This window comes from Molossus molossus, unplaced genomic scaffold, assembly GCF_014108415.1.
Source record: "Molossus molossus isolate mMolMol1 unplaced genomic scaffold, mMolMol1.p scaffold_m16_p_11, whole genome shotgun sequence".
Classification (NCBI taxonomy): Eukaryota; Metazoa; Chordata; class Mammalia; order Chiroptera; family Molossidae; genus Molossus; species Molossus molossus.
This window is the reverse complement of record NW_023425346.1, coordinates 88,892,439-88,911,004: the sequence shown is the minus strand read 5'-3', so window position 1 is coordinate 88,911,004 and position 18,566 is coordinate 88,892,439. Positions and strand designations below refer to the sequence as shown.

At 41.8% G+C, this 18,566-nt stretch overlaps 1 protein-coding gene and 1 non-coding gene across 3 annotated transcripts in view; both read left to right on the top strand.

Annotated features, from left to right (window-relative positions):
- The window catches only part of MREG (melanoregulin), a 55,903-nt gene extending 44,090 nt beyond the window's left edge, over positions 1-11,813 (top strand). For both annotated transcript variants that reach the window (XM_036254826.1, XM_036254827.1), the window contains exons 3-5: positions 8,049-8,139; positions 9,451-9,614; positions 10,103-11,813. In XM_036254826.1, the coding sequence (XP_036110719.1) occupies positions 8,049-8,139; positions 9,451-9,614; positions 10,103-10,237 (390 nt within the window). In that variant the 3' untranslated portion in view covers positions 10,238-11,813. The remainder of the gene's footprint in view (positions 1-8,048; positions 8,140-9,450; positions 9,615-10,102) is intronic.
- A 6,250-nt stretch (positions 11,814-18,063) lies between these two features.
- LOC118625921 lies at positions 18,064-18,254 on the top strand. Its single transcript, XR_004958771.1, has one exon. It is a non-coding gene; the product is annotated as a small nucleolar RNA SNORA23 (small nucleolar RNA).
- The last annotated feature ends 312 nt before the right edge of the window (positions 18,255-18,566 follow it).

Genomic DNA, 18,566 nt, shown 5'->3' with positions numbered 1-18,566 from the left:
AGAGATGAAGTGGCCATGAGCTAGACAGAAGGGAGTGTGGGCGAAGAAAGGGATGGGACAGCTGGGAGCGGGTTGAGGAGGGGAGAACTGAAGCCCCCCCAAAGCAGGATCAGGCACAGTATGCCAGAGAGTCAACCCTTGAGGACGTTCTTGGGTTCAGCAGTATTTTTGGCTAGAGCCTGGGAGTACTTTGCCTCTAGAAAGTTCTCTTTGCGCCCAAGATTTCAATTGTGGTCCCTTAGTTCCTCCTCAGGCACAACTGCTGTGGCTTCAGGTTGGCCGTTTCTCTCATCGGCTCTGCTTCCTTTCTTCCCCACACTGTGCTCACCCCCCTCTTCCTTCCTGTTTTAGGAGTCAGTGTAGACAGTAGCTAGTAAGTACGTTGACTCTGCAGCCAGATTCCCTGGGTTTGAAATCCCACCTCCTCATTTATGGGTGCACACCTGGGCAAGTCACTTCTCCTCTCTGAGGCTCAGTTTTCTTATTCTAAAGATGTTATAATAATATCCATCTTGCAGAGTAAGACATCACATGAAAATTAACTAAGTACATGTAAATTGCTTAGAGTAGTACCTTGGAAGTAGTAAGTGCTCTGAAAATCTATCTCTCTATAGCTATCATTTATCTATCTATCTATCTATCTATCTATCTATCTATCTATCTATCTATCTATCTATCATCTATCATCCATCTATCTGTCTGTCTATATCTACCTATTTATCTTTCTGTCTCTCTGCCTATCTATCTACTTTCTTTTTCGTAAATTCCTTTAAATCCTTTTTGGATTTTTTTTTTTCAGGTGATACAAGAAATATATTATGTTGAACGAGCCCATCGAAATTATATTTCTAGCACTTATAAATTATATAATATATTTCTATATAAAGTATATAAATTACAACTCAGTGCTCCAGTGATGCAGGCTCATTATCTTGCAGAGGCTTCATTCCAAAGAGAAAACTCCTTCTGCCATTGGTCTCCTTCTCATGGCTTCACTAACACTAACCCGGCTTTGACACGAACTGCTGTGGAGACAGGTCCCTGTGTCTGGTACTTGTACTGTGTTGATTTTCTTCAGCCTAGTAGTAGATAAGATGTATTTTTATTTAGTTCTGATACATTTTGACCTATAGATTTTGTTCTGTAGGTCTTACTTTGTTATATGTTTCAAACCTTGATTCTCTTATTCCCCTTTTTGTGATGTTTGATTTCCTGAAGTCACTGATAAAAGCAATGAAACTGAGCCACACTGTGCATTACTAGGAACCCTTTTCCAGACTGACAGTAACGGTTGTGCGTGCCCTTCAGTAGCTGCAAAACTACCCTACTCTGCATTATCCATCTCACATTTTTCAGTGAGGAGCAATGTTGGAAGAATCTGTTACAGGCTTGTCAAAATCCAGATACTCTCCTCCACGAGTAACATCTTTCTCTTACTTACATTTTCCACTACAAATCCAGTGAAAGAAAACTAACTTGGAAAAATAGTCCGTATGATTTTCTTATCTTTTAGAGAACCTCTCTTCATTTTAAGTAGAAAGTAGCATAAGACAACGTGAATTGCTGAAAATTGAAAGGAAAGAGATAACGGTTACAATGTTCAAAGAATTCATTTTACTAAAATGCTGCCTCTTTAAGTATTTGGCTACTGTAACCTTTGTAGTTCCCCAATTTAGATGTTTAATTTTGGTAATGCAATGTTGTCATAGCCACAGTTATGTGGTGTCTTCTTTTAATGTCCATGCTGAGTTGAAGTGGAACTTCCTCAAGCGATGTATATAGTGCGTAACATATGTGGTACTTAATACTTTCTGATGGTGATCTTAGAAAGGATTACTAAGAGGCAAACAGTCTTAAGGCATTTTCTAGTTTTATTATTGCAGGTTTTTAGGGCACCATTTTCTGTGAAACAGATACATATGTTTATGATCATTCTGTTTCTGTCTATACCAAATGATCAAAAGGTGAAGTGAAAGAAAGGTTGAGAGCCTTATGTTCTGATACAGAATGACTGCTAAAATATATTACTAAGTGAAAAGTACAGGATATAGTATGCTACCACCTATGGGGAAAAAGTGGAAGGTTATAGGAGAAACTGGTAACCTTTATGACTTGTAGAGAGGACAGGTGCCCGGGGGGAAAGCCTTTAGTACTTTTTGACTTGTGCATTATATAAATGTATCCCCTAACTTAAATAAGCAAACAATAAATGCATAAGAAAAAAGAAGCACCCGGCCAGTGTGGCTCAGTGGTTGAGCATCGACCCAGGCACCAAGAGGCCGCCAGTTTGATTCCTGGTCAGGGCACATACCCAGGTTGCGGGCCAAGTCCTCAGTGGGGGTTGTGCAGAAGGTGGCCAATCGATGTTCTCTCATTGATGTTTCTCTCTCTTCCTTTCCCTTCCTCTCTATGAAAAATCAATAAAGGAAAAAAAAAAAAAAGAAGAAGAAGCTGGGTTGGGGAAGAAACAGTAAATAGTTTTTCTTTCTTTCTTTTTTTTTTTTTTTTAAGGGTGTGTAGCTTTGGAATTAAATGCACTTGGATTGAAATTCTGGCTTGACTGCTATAGTCAAGTATGGGGAAAGTTACATAACTTCACATAGAATTTCAAATGGATCTTCTAGGTTTTTATGCAGATAAGATATACTAAGGACCATTTCTTAAAGTTCAGTTTATGATGATCAGATCTTGGGTTATGAAATGAAGAAGATGAAGTAGATACCAGCCTCTGCATAACTATCTTTCTTTAAATATGGGTTTTCACCATCCAAGAAAAACGTAAAACAAGAAAGGTCATTCTAATGCTTGGGTTTCAGGTGCTGAATACATTCTGGCTCATAGTTATCGAGTCAGAGTTAACTTTGAACTGGTCATTAGATCCAGCCGGATGGATCCAGCATATTTTTGTAAGTGAGGGAGTCGAGTGGTTTAGCCAGTGGTAGTTAGACCTTTTTTCACCTGGATCTTCAGAAGAAATTAGCCAATTAGAGATATGCCACCTCCTCTCCCCTGTCATGACAACAGCTTGTGAGAGACAGCAGCTCTGCTGTGATGGACAGAATATAGGGAGGCAGTTCCTGGATACAGAAAACACTGCTGTTATGTCTGTGGCACTGCCTGGGGCGCTCTTGGGTCAGAAAGATTGGGGCCCAGGCAGAGCCGTTAACACTGCATTCTCTGTACCCCATGTCTATCCCCAGCTACATGGTTTATATGCTGTCTAACCCTAGGGGTTAGTGCTAGGAAAATATAAGACTAATATTTTGTACAGTATTTACAGTTTCTTTTTGTTTATGGATTGAACGAGTGGACTTTGTAACATGAATCTTTTGGAGGCAAGGACCGGAAAAAGGTCTCTAGTTCTCTAAAACTAAGTGGACTTGGCTCAGGTGGCAAGAGTCCCCGAAGCAGGACTGGTCAGGAGAGACTTGATCCTGAGGCCCAGGATATTCTTAGGCTTGTTTTTCTGTGATCCTTTTATACTTGTCCTCCCTGAGTACTGACTTCATCCACAGGCTGGCTCTTCTTGGGGTAGTAAAGGTGATGGGAGCAGTTCTAGATGTTGTACCCTCACACCACGAAGAGAGGACACGACTCTGACTGCTTCGAGAAACCCCATGGATTTCGTTGCCTCTCCTTGGCTTGCGTTGGGTTCCGTGCCCATTCCTGAGCCCATGGGCTGGGCTGGTTAGCTTGTTACTGGATTTCAGATCTGGTACCCCTTCAGAAGGTTCTGATTTTATTGGTCTGGGAGGTAGGTCCCACGCATTGGTATTGTGAAATGTTTCCTGGGTGATCTAATAAACAGCCAAAGTTGAGTTTGTTGTCTCAAGGCAATCAATGTACACGGAGGGCTAAGAATGTGAGCAACTTCTCCAAAGGAAAATTTGGGTGAACTTGACACCCAGATTGGTGGGAGAAGAGGAACATAGATGTTGGAGAAGCAAATATCAGATATTTACTTGTGGCAGACACGTTAGCTGCCCCTGTGTCCACATCCCTCCTTTCTTCCTTGCTGCCGGAACCCAGCCTCAGTTTGGGGCAGTAAGGTGTCAACTCTAGGGGACAGATCATGACTCCTACCAATAATCCGTTTCTCCACCTTTCCTCCCTTGCAATGAGAAAGAGAGAGGGCGAGGGAGGGAGAGAAGAGGCAGAGCTAAATTACTCTTTGTACATAGCAACAAGTACAGAGAAAGTTTAAAATAATACTGGATGAATTGGTAGTGTAAGCTACCAGAGGAGAAGGAGGAGGAGGAGGAGGAGGAGGAGGAGGACAAAGAAATGTTCCAATGTGGCTACCTCTGAGAAATAAGACAAGAAGAAGAGAATGGGAAAGCAGACTTTTAGTTTTCATTTAAACCCTTTTCTCTGTGAATTTTCCTCTCTATGTGATTATATTATGTTTGTAATTAAAAATAAATGGATCTTTTGAAGTTTAAGATGGCTATGTGCTCTCTTGTTAGAGTACATTTCTTTAATTGTGCAAATCACCTTTTTTCACAAGAAATAAGTAGTATTTTTTAACTGTCACATTTATCCATAACCTCACAACAATGTAGTGTAAATAAACATGACATGTTTTCAGTTTGTGCAGAAGAAAATTATCCCAGGAGCTGAAATCAGAACTCAAGGTCAAAGCCAGTGCGTGGGATCTAAAGCTGGAGGACAACTAGCCATAGCTGGTGGCAGGAGACTGAGTTTTGTTCTGCCTTTTTTGTTGTTGCCGCAACTTTCTTATCTTGCCACCCTAATCTGATTTGGTCAGCAGGTAAAGAGGAGAAAAACCTCAAGAATTCAGCTGTAAGCACCTTCACCAATTTGTTTTCCATCACATTTTTTCAGTTTGGTCTGGTTCCCAGGTATCTTGTGAAATTAATTCTGCACTATCTTTTTCCTTACACCTTTGATAATGGACTCATTGTTAAAGTTTGGGGCCAGAGCATCACGTTAACCACAATGCAAAGGATAGTTAACTGATCTTTGTTATTTTCAAATTATGTGTGTAAAGAAAAGTGTTACAATTTAAAAATTGTAGAAGGACATCGCAAGACTTATTTTTTTCTCTAGTTACTAGGAAATAAGTTAATTTCTTAAGTTGTAGGCAGATGTCACCATTTTTTGTTCTTATTTATTTTACCAAAACCCAATTCTTAGGTAAAACCCTACCCAAGCTTCTACTGGTATTAGAGCTTTCAGTTTTGCACAGAATTTCCAGATAGTTTCCTATGATTACCCTGACTTCTGTACAAAGAAGACAGTGATGATATGCATGTAGGAAGTGCATGGTTTCATTCCACTAATCTGAACAAGCGCCCATCATTGCAAGCCAGCCGATGCGTTGCGTGAGGGTTCATCCTTAGCAGATCTGTAAATGCCGTATTGTTGCTTCTCCATCAGACAGTTTATCAATAGTCACAGATACTGCAACTGAATGAATGTATATAACATTCAGTGTTGGTATCCGGGAATAGCAGAACAACTGGACAGCAATAAGCAAAGATTTTTTAAAAAGTCTGAAGCCTGGACCATCCAATGATGACTGCATTTCTGAAAAATGGAGATTTGGCTACACTTAGTTCGGGGAACAGTTTAGGCATCAGCCTAAGAAGCTCAAAGAAAAATCAGCAGAGACCTCTAATCACAAGTTAATGAAGCCACCTAGTGGTTTGTTTCAAAATTTAAGGTTGTGTGGCTGTATCTCCAGATTGATTGTGTGGGGCTTTTAATTACTATGACTACAAATCTGACCACTTTTCATTTCATCCAGCAAGGAGGAGGGTCAGTGTCATTGAGGACAAGCACAGTGCTGCTCTGTGGAATACTTTTATTTATCTATACTTTTCTTTTTATGTATGTATGTATGTATTTATTTATTTTTGTGTTATGTGCCACTAGTGGGAACCAAACCCAGGACCCTCTGGTCCGCAGGCCGACACTCAACCACTGAGCCAAACTGGCCAGGGCTACTTTTCTTATTATAAAAAAAGGACTTATTGCAACTTACATGAAAATACAGTGAGATAGCACACACCAGAAGACAAGATTGCAGCATGAATGAAGACATCAACATAGTAAAAATTTTCAATGATTCGAAATGCCTCTGAGTTTTTCATGAAATGACTACACTTTTACGTAAGTGTGGAAACGGATCACTTACAAAATTCACAATGTCCAGCAAGATGAAGTAATTTTCAGGAAAAGTAAACTTGTACCTGATGCAAAGAGCAAAGAAATTTTTCTTCTGGGGGTCCTCACAAAGGTGGTATACTGCATATTGCAATGTATAATGTCCTCAGTCCTCATGACAGAAACCGGCCCGCATTTGGGGGATTCTTTCCTTATTGTGTCCACACTATTTGGAGGAGAAAGTGCGCCAAACCCCACTGCCCGGGTTTGCGTTAACTCATTTGATCCTCACATCCACGGATGAGGTAGGTAGGATTTGTGTCCCTGTATTGGCGATGAGGTCATAAGACAAGCGAGGTTCGAACTTGCCTAGAGACAGCTGTTACTAAGTATCGCAGCTGGGACCCAAACCCAGGCAGTCTGGCTGTAGCGCCCATGCTCCCCTCCCAGGTGCCGGATGCTGAATGGCCAACTCAATACAGTAAGACGCAGCCAGTGAAAAAGACAGTCCCCCCATGACTGACACCGTCTCCAGGGGATTACATAGGTGTGCTTTAACATGATGATAAAGATGAGGTCAGGGCTGCATATTTTTGAGATGACTCAGTTAACCTGACTCTATTCTAGGGGAGACTTTATCCCTGACCTCAGTTACCACACTCTTGAGCACGTGCATGTGTGTGCATGCCTTTGGTCAAAATAAATCAATAGGACTCAAACTCACCACTTCCTGACTTCAAGGAAATAGCTGAAATCTGTGAACTTTATGATGTGTATCTTCAGAAATAAACCTAAAATGCAGTTATAATAAGACACACTTTATTTTGCTAGTTTCCTTTTCCCGAGTGATGCCTTTAAACATTTTGAATGACAGCTAAATTCATTTCTCTTAACTAGTCATGGAAGTTGATTAGCAATGAGCAAAGAGCTTGTAGGAAAATAATAGCATCATTGAAATATTTTCAGTGAGAGGAGTCCAAATATCATAAAACTTGAGTCTTAAATTGAGCATTTTAGAATGATGTTCTTTTAAGCTGTGCTTTAGGATAGTTGTGTGGTTTTGCTAAGGGGAAAGGGTATATTTTAAAAATGACTGTTCCATATAGGTAAAGCTCCTTAAAAACGAATTTCAATGACGTTGAAAAGAAATAAAGAATCTCATGCTCCTGGAAGATTTAGGTTCTATTTTGGCGTCAATATAATGGCCTACAACCCATAAGACTGAAGTTTCAGAATGATAACCTTATGATAGTTCTGCTCAATGCTTGAAAGATTCATTTGCTCATGGGAATATAAATGAAAGGAAGCAATGCCAAGACATGGTGAAGGAAATATTGGCTGGGAATCAAGAAACTTGGGATTCTGAGGTCTACTTTATCCTTATAATAAAGGATGACATAGATTCTAGAATACATGTCAATTTTCTCCTGACTGCGGAGACAGGCCTAGATTCAAATTCTGATACTTATTAGCTGGATGGTATTGGCTTAGCCCATTAACTTCTTTGGGTCTCAGTTTCTTCATCTAGAAAATGGCTGTAATAAATACATGGATTGTATTAGTGCTCACCGTGTGCGTGTATTGCCATTTTATATACCTTTAATCTTTGTAGCAGTCTTAAATGGGATATTCACATTTGTTATCCCCGCTTTGCAGGCGAGATCGCTGAAGTTGAGAGACTAGGTAATTTGAAGGCTTAATGAGGGTAATTCATGTAATGTCATGTCTCCCGATCCGTGGCGGATGCTCCAGATCGCTAGCCAGTGTTTGCCTAGCGATACTTCTCCTCTCTTCCTTTAGATGTACTTTGAAGAGGTGTGAAGAAGAGAAACGCATGTTCAAGTAGCTTAAGTTTGGAAATTAGATTGAGGTTTAGGCCAAAGAGCAAAAAATAAAACTGAATCTTTATTCTCCTACAGGAATGGCAAAAACTCAACTATGACATCTACACCCTGCGACAGATTCGGAGGGACGTGAGAAATAGATGGAAATGCATTTTAGAAGATTTAGGTGAGTCTGAGAGTGACTATGGAACGGTAAAAATAAGCCGTGGTGATCGTTTCTCTTCACTTTTTTCACCATGATTTTCATAAAAGGAATGTCGGTAATTGGCTACTGAAGGCGACTGTGTACAAATGATTTTCCCAACCCTGTCCTCCGGTCTCCTCCAGGATCAACATCTGCCACATCTCTAATCACCGGCCTGTGTCTTGAGGACACATTTGGCCATGTGTTACTCCATCTGTCCTCAGTACCCAACAGCACAAGGCCGTGGGATCATATGGGCACTACGCTGAATTTTTTTGGCGTTACACATTGATTGGATTAGATGGGAGCAATTGGCCAATTAGTCATAGCTTTATAAGATGAGGAAGGTTGGGAGAGATATTGTTTGTAAGAAACCTTTCTTTTTGATGAGAGTACAACAAAATGCAGTGTAAACTTTCAGAAAGACTAAAAGGTAGAAAAGCTTCAAAGTTGGGGAACATCCTACTCAAAGTTGTGGCCTTTGAGTAGATATTGGGTATTGGTGTTGGGGAAAATCCCTGTGGCATTTGAGTAGATATTGGGTATTGGTTTTTCTTAATTCTGCTAGGGTTGTGATACAATGAACATGGCCTTCACATTATAAATAAGCTCATTTTAATGTTTAAAAATGAATTGATCAACTTTGAAGTCCCCCAGTCCTTCTGCTTTGAAAGAGAACATGACCCCTTGGCATCATAACTTTTCAAAAGTGGGGGTACCAAGTTACTTATTGCTTTACTTAGAACATGATGGGAATGGGGTGCACTTTCTACCCAGTTTACTCACCTAATAATGGTGGGACTTAATAGTCTTCTCTTTAAAAATGTAATTTACTCCAGGCAGGTGTAAATCTATGAATCTTTGTACCTTTGGGTAAACAATTTTAACCAGCCAAGTATGTTGCTGCAGGGAAGGGATTCTGGGCTTGGAAAAGGAGGGACCTGGACGTGGCCACGTTTTGGCTTCTGCTCTGCTAAGGCCTGTGGGAATTCTGGGGGCAGGGGAAGAGGTGAAGAGTCGGGAGTGGAGACGGGGTTTCAAACCAAAACAAGGGCAGCCAGCCATTCGTGGATGAGTATCTGAGGCCTAACCCTGAGGGAAAGTTCACACAGAAAAGTCAGCAAGAAGAAATACCAGATTTTAAAGAAAAACACTGCCAATCACCCAGCCGGGAAGCAGCCCGGGTTCGGCTTCCGTGTTCTGATGTTTGTTCAGAAGTGACATCAGGCCCGTACTGCAGGACGGTCACTTCCTCTGACTGCTTTACATGATGGGCACATCTTTTTCCCTTAGGTTTTCAGAAGGAAGCTGACTCTTTGTTGTCAGTGACGAAACTCAGCACGGTCAGTGATTCTAAAAACACAAAGAAAGCTCGAGAGATCTTGTTAAAACTGGCTGAAGAGACCACGATTTTCCCAACAGGCTGGGAGCTCTCCGAGAGGTATCTCTTTGTTGTGGTAAGTGGATGCATTTTTTCATCTGCCCCGATTTTGCTTTCATTCCTTTATTCTGTGTACTCATTGCATCACCACCAGCAACACCGCAGTGTGAGGTGGCAGATGGTGTTGGCGGCTGTGGCCAGCAGCCCGAGTCACCTGGAGGGCTTTGATTCAGATTTCACAATTGCACCCAGACCTGTTTGAGACTTGGGTTATGGCTCCAGAATCTGTATTTTTCAGCCAGTTCTGCTGTGGAGTCAGCTTTGTAGGTCAGAGATGTGAGAAATGTTTATATACCCTAAGACTGATGAGGAATTGGAAAGGATGTTTCTTGGATAATGTAAGTAAGGGTTAAGGCATGTCTCTAAATTTGTGGAGAAAAATTTGATAAATTGTTCCCTCATTATTATTTCCAGGATGGGTTTTGTTGTTGTTAGATTGGGTTTCCTGTCAACAGGGCATGGCTTCCCATCTTGACAACGTTTTTGTATTTCATTTGTTGGCAGGACCGTCTCATTGCTCTTGATGCTGCAGAAGAGTTCTTTAAAATTGCCCGTCGAACTTACCCCAAGAAGCCTGGGGTGCCATGCCTGGCAGATGGCCAGCGAGAACTGCACTATCTCCCATTTCCAAGTCCCTAGAGGGGAGGCTGGGAGGCACAATTGGAATTCTTCAGCTGGGACTCAGCAGCCAACCAAAGCTGGGCACACGGATGTAGATAAGAGCGAGCAAGTCAAGGGCTACGTGAAAAATGGTTCTGAATCCCACAAAAAGATCTAAGGATTTGAATATCTTTGTGAGGACTTTATTCTGTGAGATGTTCAGGTTGTGTTAAAGCATACTGCTGATCTTGCATCGGAGAGTTGGCCAGTGGAATGTTTCATCATGACGACCGATTGGATTCCCGGCGCCCGTTGCCCTTGTCCTGGTTTTGGTTGTACACAAGCCTTAATCATTAATCCTGTCGGGAGGATGGGGTAGTCTAGTTAATAAAACAATAAGATTAGTGGAGAGGACTCTCATTGAGGCCAATATGGATTATCAAATCTAAAATAATTTATAATTATATATAGGCTAACATCAAAATGATACCAGGCACTATGTGACCTTTCTTTAATTCGGAAGAACCTTGGAAGATGTCAGAGGCATCTCTTTAAGTATTGGTTATAATTATTCAGAAATACAGATGTACCAGATAACAGAAGTGTCTAGAAGTGCTGCTCAGCTGTGAGTTCCAAACAGAATGATCCCCAGCAAAGCATCCTGAAGCTGTACATAAGCAACTCTGTCTTCAGCTGTGGTACAAGCATCTTGCATTCTCAACATTATTGCTATCTGGTTACCTCCTTTTTGCATATTGCCTACTTCTAATCCAAAAGCCCTTGATGTTTTACCCAGGATGGCATCTATCAACAGAAACGTCTGGCCTGTACTTCCTTCTCTTCTCTGTAATCTGTTTCTGGCTTATTGGCTGAGGGTTGCGCCTGCCCAGGGACCTCTTGTGCTGTCTTCTGGGCTGTGTTACACAAAAGAAGGTCATCGCTGGGTTTTCATTCTGAAGATGATTTTCAAAACGGAGCAGCGCTGGCCATACAGTTCACTTCTAGCCACAGACTGAGAAGTCCAGCTTCACAAGTTACTTGCCCCTTGAGCAAGGAGCTTGCCAAGAAATCAGGGTTCATTTTATTGAAAAGACTTTCAGAACTTGTAGGATTCTTCAGTAGATGGCTGAGAACAATGGCAATATGGTTACTTCGACAGATTTTGCTCTTCTGACTTTAGGTTCAGAGGTAACTTGTTTTTAGTCTGTCCCAGGGAATTGTGACTTGAAAATATTGATATTCTGACTAGTTTATTTTTGGTAGTGCACACAATGTTTAAATTATTTGTTAGAGGAGATCCATGTTGTTCCATGTTTATTAATGCATTCAACTGTCACATTTCAGGAAAATGTTTCCTAGTTTAAAAGTCTTATTTTTTTTATATTTAGTGCCTAATCCCTCTCATAGTGTTTAAAATTAGCCCGCAGGTATTTTCATTCGCTTCCGTGGGCTCTCTTGCAAGATAAACATGCAAACAGTGCAATAGACAAACAAAATAAAAAACAAACAATAAATTAAAGAAATGGAAAATTGTATGGTTTTCATCTCTGTCCTCGGGATTTGTTTTGTCTTTCTGCCTTTTTGCTGTCAAAAGAGATGAGATGGTTTGCATCTATGGAGAATAAATTATAACCATAGTCTTTATTTTTGGTAATGAATGAGTAAGGATAAGATCGTCTCTATGGCTATAAAAACACGTGGTATTATCCAGGAAATTTTTCTTGTGAGGTTGGGTGCGTGTTATATTTCCGAGAAATAAGAAGGAACAGATTTTCTTTCCATGTTCCTTTTAAATTAAGGGGCGAAGAAACTGAGAAACAGATGGGTATGAGGACCTCCCCTCATTCCGAAGCCAGCCTAGGAGCAGATCTGTGCTCAAGTTCAGTGGACACTGCAACACACGAGAGGGGCCCGAGAATGACCGCAGTGACCATTTCGGAAGTCACAGGTGCTCAGCCAGACCAGACGTCTCCCTGTTGACATTGCAGTGTTTGTCAAAGGTTCATCTGTGAATGTGGGACGATTTTACGTGGTTGATGGGTGGAAATTTTTATACTAATAATTATTTATTTTAATGTACACTAAATGGAAAACTCCGCAATTAGCAGATTCAACATCTGATTTCCCATTAACGGATGCTATTGCAGCAAATAATAAAGTATTTATGTATTTTTTTAAGGGGACACTCAGGGAAGCACAGTGAACACACTGACCAAAATGAGAAGGAATGCATTGGGGAGGGGGCGCCCGCATCACTGAGGGGCTCAGGGTGGCCCTGCAGGTCAGATGCTATTCCAGAAGGATGCTCTCTTATACAGTGGGGATGGAAGAATAGGGGCCCGTGGCCATGTATCCCTGTCACAAGTATAGTGGGCATAGTTATCGTAATGAGTGGTTATGTCTGAGGGGTACCTGCAGAGAGATTTGGAAATGGTTAATAGAACACGGCATCCCTGGGGACAAAATAGACAGGTGGCCAGTAGAGATTGCTCATGCTGTACCACCAAAGGATTTCGAGGACGGATAGATGATCAGGTGGCAGGGCACAGCCACCCTAACACAAAGGTATGAGCTCTTGCCAAGTTTCCAGACCCAGAAACTACTGGCTGAAGGAAAGTCTGAATCTTCAAGGAGGGCTTTGCCACCCCACGGCAAATGTGTGTGAGTGACTCCCCCTCTCCAAAGGGCCTGTGGTTATTTACTTGGATCACTTGGGGAAAGGAGTGGACACAAACACTCTGAGGACACAGGACACACGGTCCAAGCTGAGATTGACACTCAGGGACAAGAGTATCACCATAGTGTGCCTTTTAGAGTGGGGAATCCAGATAATGAATGGAGTCCTATCTCAGGACTCACAGTAGGTCCATTGAGTCCATGGATCTGCCCAGTCAGTGATCATCTCCCCACTTCCTGAATAAATGATTGACCTGAATATGTCTGGGACTTGTCAGAACCCCCATTTGTTTCTTGGCCTGTGGGTTAAAAACTGTCTTAATGGGAAAGCTAAGTGAAGCCTCTGAAACTGCCCCCCCCCCCCGCCCCCTCGGACGTCAGTATTGCCTCCCCGGGAGATGGCAGGACTTGGTGCTACCTTGAAAGACCTGGCAGAGGCAGGAGTGTTGGTCCGATCACAATTCATTTAATTTACCCCTTTGGCTGCTATGAAAGCTAGATGGCATGAACCGATTTTCCCCGTCGGTTAATGTGTTTCCTCATTGCCTCAGATCATTTTCTATTACTAATATCACAGGAAATGTGTACAAATTTAAGTTGCGTTGAAAGGAGTATATTCAGTTTCCAAATCATTGCCATGTATAGTGTTTCAAGAAATTTTATTTACGCCCTGGCAGGTTTGGCTCAGCGGTAGGAGCGTCAGCCCGAGGACTGGAGGGTTGCGGGTTTGATTCTGGTCAAGGGCACGTGCCTTGGTTGCGGTTCAGTCCCCGGCCCTGATTGGGGTCATGTGGGAGGCAGCCAGTCGATGTGTCTCTCTCACATCGAAGTTTCTCTCTTTCTCCCTCCCTCACACTGTCTGAAGATAAATGGAAAAGTGTTCTTAGGTGAGGATTTAAAAAAGAAAAAAGAAATGTTATTTACTTGCAGAGTATTATTCCACATTCTGTTTTTATTTATTGACTGATTTTAGAGAGAGGGGAAGGAAGAGAGGAGAGATTTGTTGTTCCACTTATTTATGCATTCATTGATTGATTCTTTTTAAAAATATGATTTTATTAATTTTTTTTTTAAGGAGAGAGAAAGTGAAAGAGATAGGAACATTGATGTGAGAGAGAAACATCCATTGGCTGCCTCCTGTGCGCCCCCTACTGGGGATCAAGCCCACAACCAGGGCACGTGCCCTGACTGGCAATCGATCCGGGACCTCTCAGTCCACGGGATGACGCTCAATCTACTGAGCCACACCAGCTGGGCAGGAATAGTGTTCTATTTATAAAATGAGTAGCAGTCAAGATAAGCGGTTGGTCTGTTTTTCCTCCATCATCTTCACGGGAAGAAGGTGTTATGAACCTATTAAACCCAGCTGTGCTCAGGACCGCTCGCTCTATCGGCCCTTTGCCTATTGTCTGATTTTGTTATTGGAATATAGTGTGTCTTTCTAAGAATGAAACTGTCACTCAAGTTTCCTTCAAATTTTTATTTTAATATTGTAGGTCCTAAGAAAAGAAAGGGGGATTTCTCTGGGATTACAGGAAGCAAAGTGTCATTCCTGGCTCATAGATGTGGTATGCTTAGAAGAATTTGGGCTAAGACTCAATTTCATTGTAATATAGCACCTGGCTCCAAGTCATTGGGGGGGGGGGGGGGAGACATACAGCGTCCACTGCTCTCTTCGAATGGCTTGAAGTCACACATACCTACTGAAAGACTGAGCATTAGCTGAAAGGTCATATATTTTATATTCTTAAAATATAAAGACCATGAAGAAAATTTTAAAATAGAGAAAAGAAAACTAAGCAAAATACAAGAACTCTACTACAGCCAGCCATAACATTTTGGGAGATTACATTTTTTTTTATGTGTATATTTGAAATTATCTGTACAATATACATATATATTCTCATTATTAAATTTAGGTCAGGGGTCATGAACTCAAATGTCTCCAAGGGTCACTGAGTAGGGACTGAGGATCAAAGGGGGTTATATGTTCTTTACCCTAAGGGAGCAGTTACTCTTCAGCTTCAAATTATTGCTGTCAAGCAAAAGGTCTCAATTTTGCCAATTATTATTATTTTTTGACAAGAGTCAAACAAACATGATTTTTATACGTTTTATCAATTTTATTATTTTTTCAATCCTCACCCGAGGATATGTGTTTATTGGTTTAAGAGAGAAGAAAGGAGAGGGAGAAAGAAAGAGAGAAACATCCATCTGGTGCCTCCTGCAATCCCCCTACTGGTGATCGAGCCTGAAACCTGGGCATGTGCCCTGACCAGGTATCAAACCTGAGACCTTCCGGGACAACACTCCAACCAACTGATCCACACTGGCCAGCGCAGTTTTATCAATTTTAAAACGTTGATTACAAAATTTAAAAACATTGTGTAAGCCAAAGATATATACATGAGCTGACAGTTTACTACATTTCACAGGTCATAAACATTTTCTGTTAGCAAGTAGCCTCCAGAGTGTCTATTTTACAAAGCTGCATAATATAAAATCGAGCAGATGTAACACATAATCTTTCATCTATTTTTGGACGTTTAGAAATTGCTTCCAATTTTTCTCTGCCATGAACATCTCCAAGCATATTGCTTTGTCCTGTGTTCTTGATGGAATTATAGAATCAAAGGGCGTAATACTTCAATCATTCTTTTTTTTTTTAATCCTCACCCGAGGATTTTTTCCTATTTATCTTCAGATAGAAAGGGAGAGAAACATCGATGGGAGAGGGACCCATCGACTGGTTGCCTCCCACATAACCCTGACCAGTGCTGGGGATGAATCACAACCGAGGTACACGCCCTTGACCAGAATCAAACCCGAGACTCATTGGTCCACGGGCCGATGCTTCACCGCTGAGCCAAACGGGCCAGGGCTTAAATCATTCTTTATGTACCTCATCAGATATTTTCCAAAAGGTTTGTACCAGTTTATGTTCTCTCTGGCAGTGATACATGAAAATAGTTTCACTACATCTCTGTCGTCATTGAGATCTATACCAGGAAAAATATTGGCAAAGAAAATAGAAAGGCAACTCATCTGTTTATTAGTTTAGGTGAACAGTTTTTCATGCGCGTGTTTACCACTTTCATTTCTTTCGTGACTCATCTATTTATTGCCTTTGTTCCTTATCTATGGGAGGACTCCTACTTTGAAGTGTTAACAATGTCAATCTAGGCAGCAGCTAGGTAGAAATAAACATCAACACCTGCTTCATGTTTAAAACATCTGTTTTATGGGGTTTTTCTTTCCTCTGCTTGTCAGCTTTCATCCTTGGGTCTCTCGCTGTCTCACTTGGCAGCATCCACAGTAGAGGCAAAATGAACGGGAAGGCATCTTTAAACGGCCTGTGACACCATCTCTTTATTTTGTGGGACACAGTTCCCAAGCAATAAGACTGCTGGTTTTAGCCCCGCATTTGATCATTAGTCGTTGACTTATTAGTTGTGAAATATTTCGAGTTTACAAACACAAGTCTTATCATTGTGATGTTAGGGGCCAGAGTAGGTCCAGGCTTTGGGATTCCAAGCTGCTCGTTTTGCGAATGTGAAACTTGCGTTTCGGTCACCTCTCCAAAGTCACACCAGCTGGCAAGAACTGCGTCGTGGTCTGCCACCCGGCCTCTGTGCTCTAGTTTAACTTCTTCCCATTCCAGCATGCTGCCTCCCTCTGGTACGGCACGTGCCACCACACTGCAGTGGGATTTGGTCCTGATATATCTGAATTCAGCAAAGGAATGGCTGCATTTATGTACATTTTTGTCCTAAATCCATCACAGAACATAATTGTTTTGCTCTTTCAATCCTGGTGAAAATGTTTCATAGAGCCATGAAAAACCTGTATAAATATTGGTTTCATTGCTCTTTTATTTCAAGAAATGTGGTGGTAACAGTGGGAAACAAGAAGTAAAAATAATAATAAAAAGCCACCCAATATTTTACGTTATTTATGACAGAAGTACAAAAATGCAATCTGGATATTTTATTCGAGGTAACCATTAGCATGATTACTGCTGAGATTCAAATTCAACTTGGGGGGTGAAACATTAAACTAATGACTTCTATCCAAAGGCATTTAATGTTGGCAAAATCCACAGAACAGAGGAACTGCCTGCTTTGTTCTAGAAGCGGAACACACCCGTCGATGTCCGGACACCCCTCTCTGCTGGCGCGCCGGCATCTTTCTGTGCGGCAGCTGAACAGGTGGCCTGAAGGGCCTCGTCTTTCACGCCCAGCAGGAGTCCCAGACGAGGCCTGAAGTAGTAGTTTTGAAACTTGAGGGTCTTGTTAAATGTGCAGGTGCCTGGGTCCCACTCAAGATAGTGTACTTCTGTGGGACTAGCATGGAGACGGGGAATATTCATTTTAATAGACTTTTTATTTTAGACTAGTTTCAGGTTTACAGAAAAATTGTAAAGATAGTACAAAAGTTCCAAATACCCCACTCCCAGCCTCCCATCTTATTAACATCTTACACAAGTAAGGTCAATTGATCACACCTATCGAACCATCGATACATTATTGTTGACTGAAGTCCATACTCTGTTCACATTTCCTTCGTTTTACCTACTGCTTCTTTTCTGTTCCAGGGGTCCATCCAGGACGCCACATTACATGAGTTGTCATGTCTTAAGCTCCTCTTGGCCATGACAGTTTCTCGGACTTTCCTCGCTTTTGAAAAGTATTGGTCAAGTATTTTGTGTAATGTACCTGGGTTGGGATTTGTCTGATATTTTTCTTGTGATTAGACTGGCAGGAAGACCACAGAGGTGAAGTACCATTTTCATCATGTTATAGGAATGGTACGTACATCAACATGACTTACTATGACAATGTTCATCTTGATCCCCTGGCTGAGAGACTCCGCAGTTCTAACCCTTCCCAGGAGAGATTTTGAGCAGGTAATGACTGGAGCACCTTTGGAGGAAGATCGGGTGTTGTGTTCACTCTAGAATTCAGGCATGTCTGAGAGTGTCTGAGGGGTTGCTGGGTGCAGTAAGGATTGGACTCAACTGTGGATAACAGAGAAGCCCGCACATAAGGTCTTACCTGTCTTATCTAACAAGAAGTTTGGCAATGGACATTCCATCCATCAACTGTGTAGTCTGTGGCTTGCTTCCTGTTCCTTATCCTCAGCTCGTGACTTTAGTCCTCCAGAGGGCATCTATGTCCAGGAAAGGAGAAAGTGTACAGGCAGAGGAACAAAGGACAAGTTAGCCGTGCCTGTCACTTTAAAAGAGTCCTATCGTATTCAGACCTTGCTATCCACACGGACATCATGCAGACAAAGAGTAAGTTGGGGGTACAGTATGGGTTTAGCGTTGTCTCATTGGACATAATTTACCACTGTCCAGCCTCCAAATTCCCACACAGAAAAAATAAAATAAAAGAGACTTCTACTTATAAAATAGGATTGTTCAAAACTGAATCACACCCTGGCCGGTTTGGCTTAGTGGTTGGTACATCGGCCCGCGGACCGGAGAGTCCCGGGTTCGGTTCCCGCTAAGGGCACGTACCTCGGTTGCAGTTTGTCCCCGGCCCCGGTTGGGTCATGTGGGTGGCAGCCACTCTACGTGTCCCTTTCACATCAATGTTTCTCTCTCTCTCTCCCTCCATCTCTCCCTCTCGCTCTATCTGAAGATAGGAGCAAAAATGTCCTCTGGTGAGGATAACAAAAAATTAAGGAG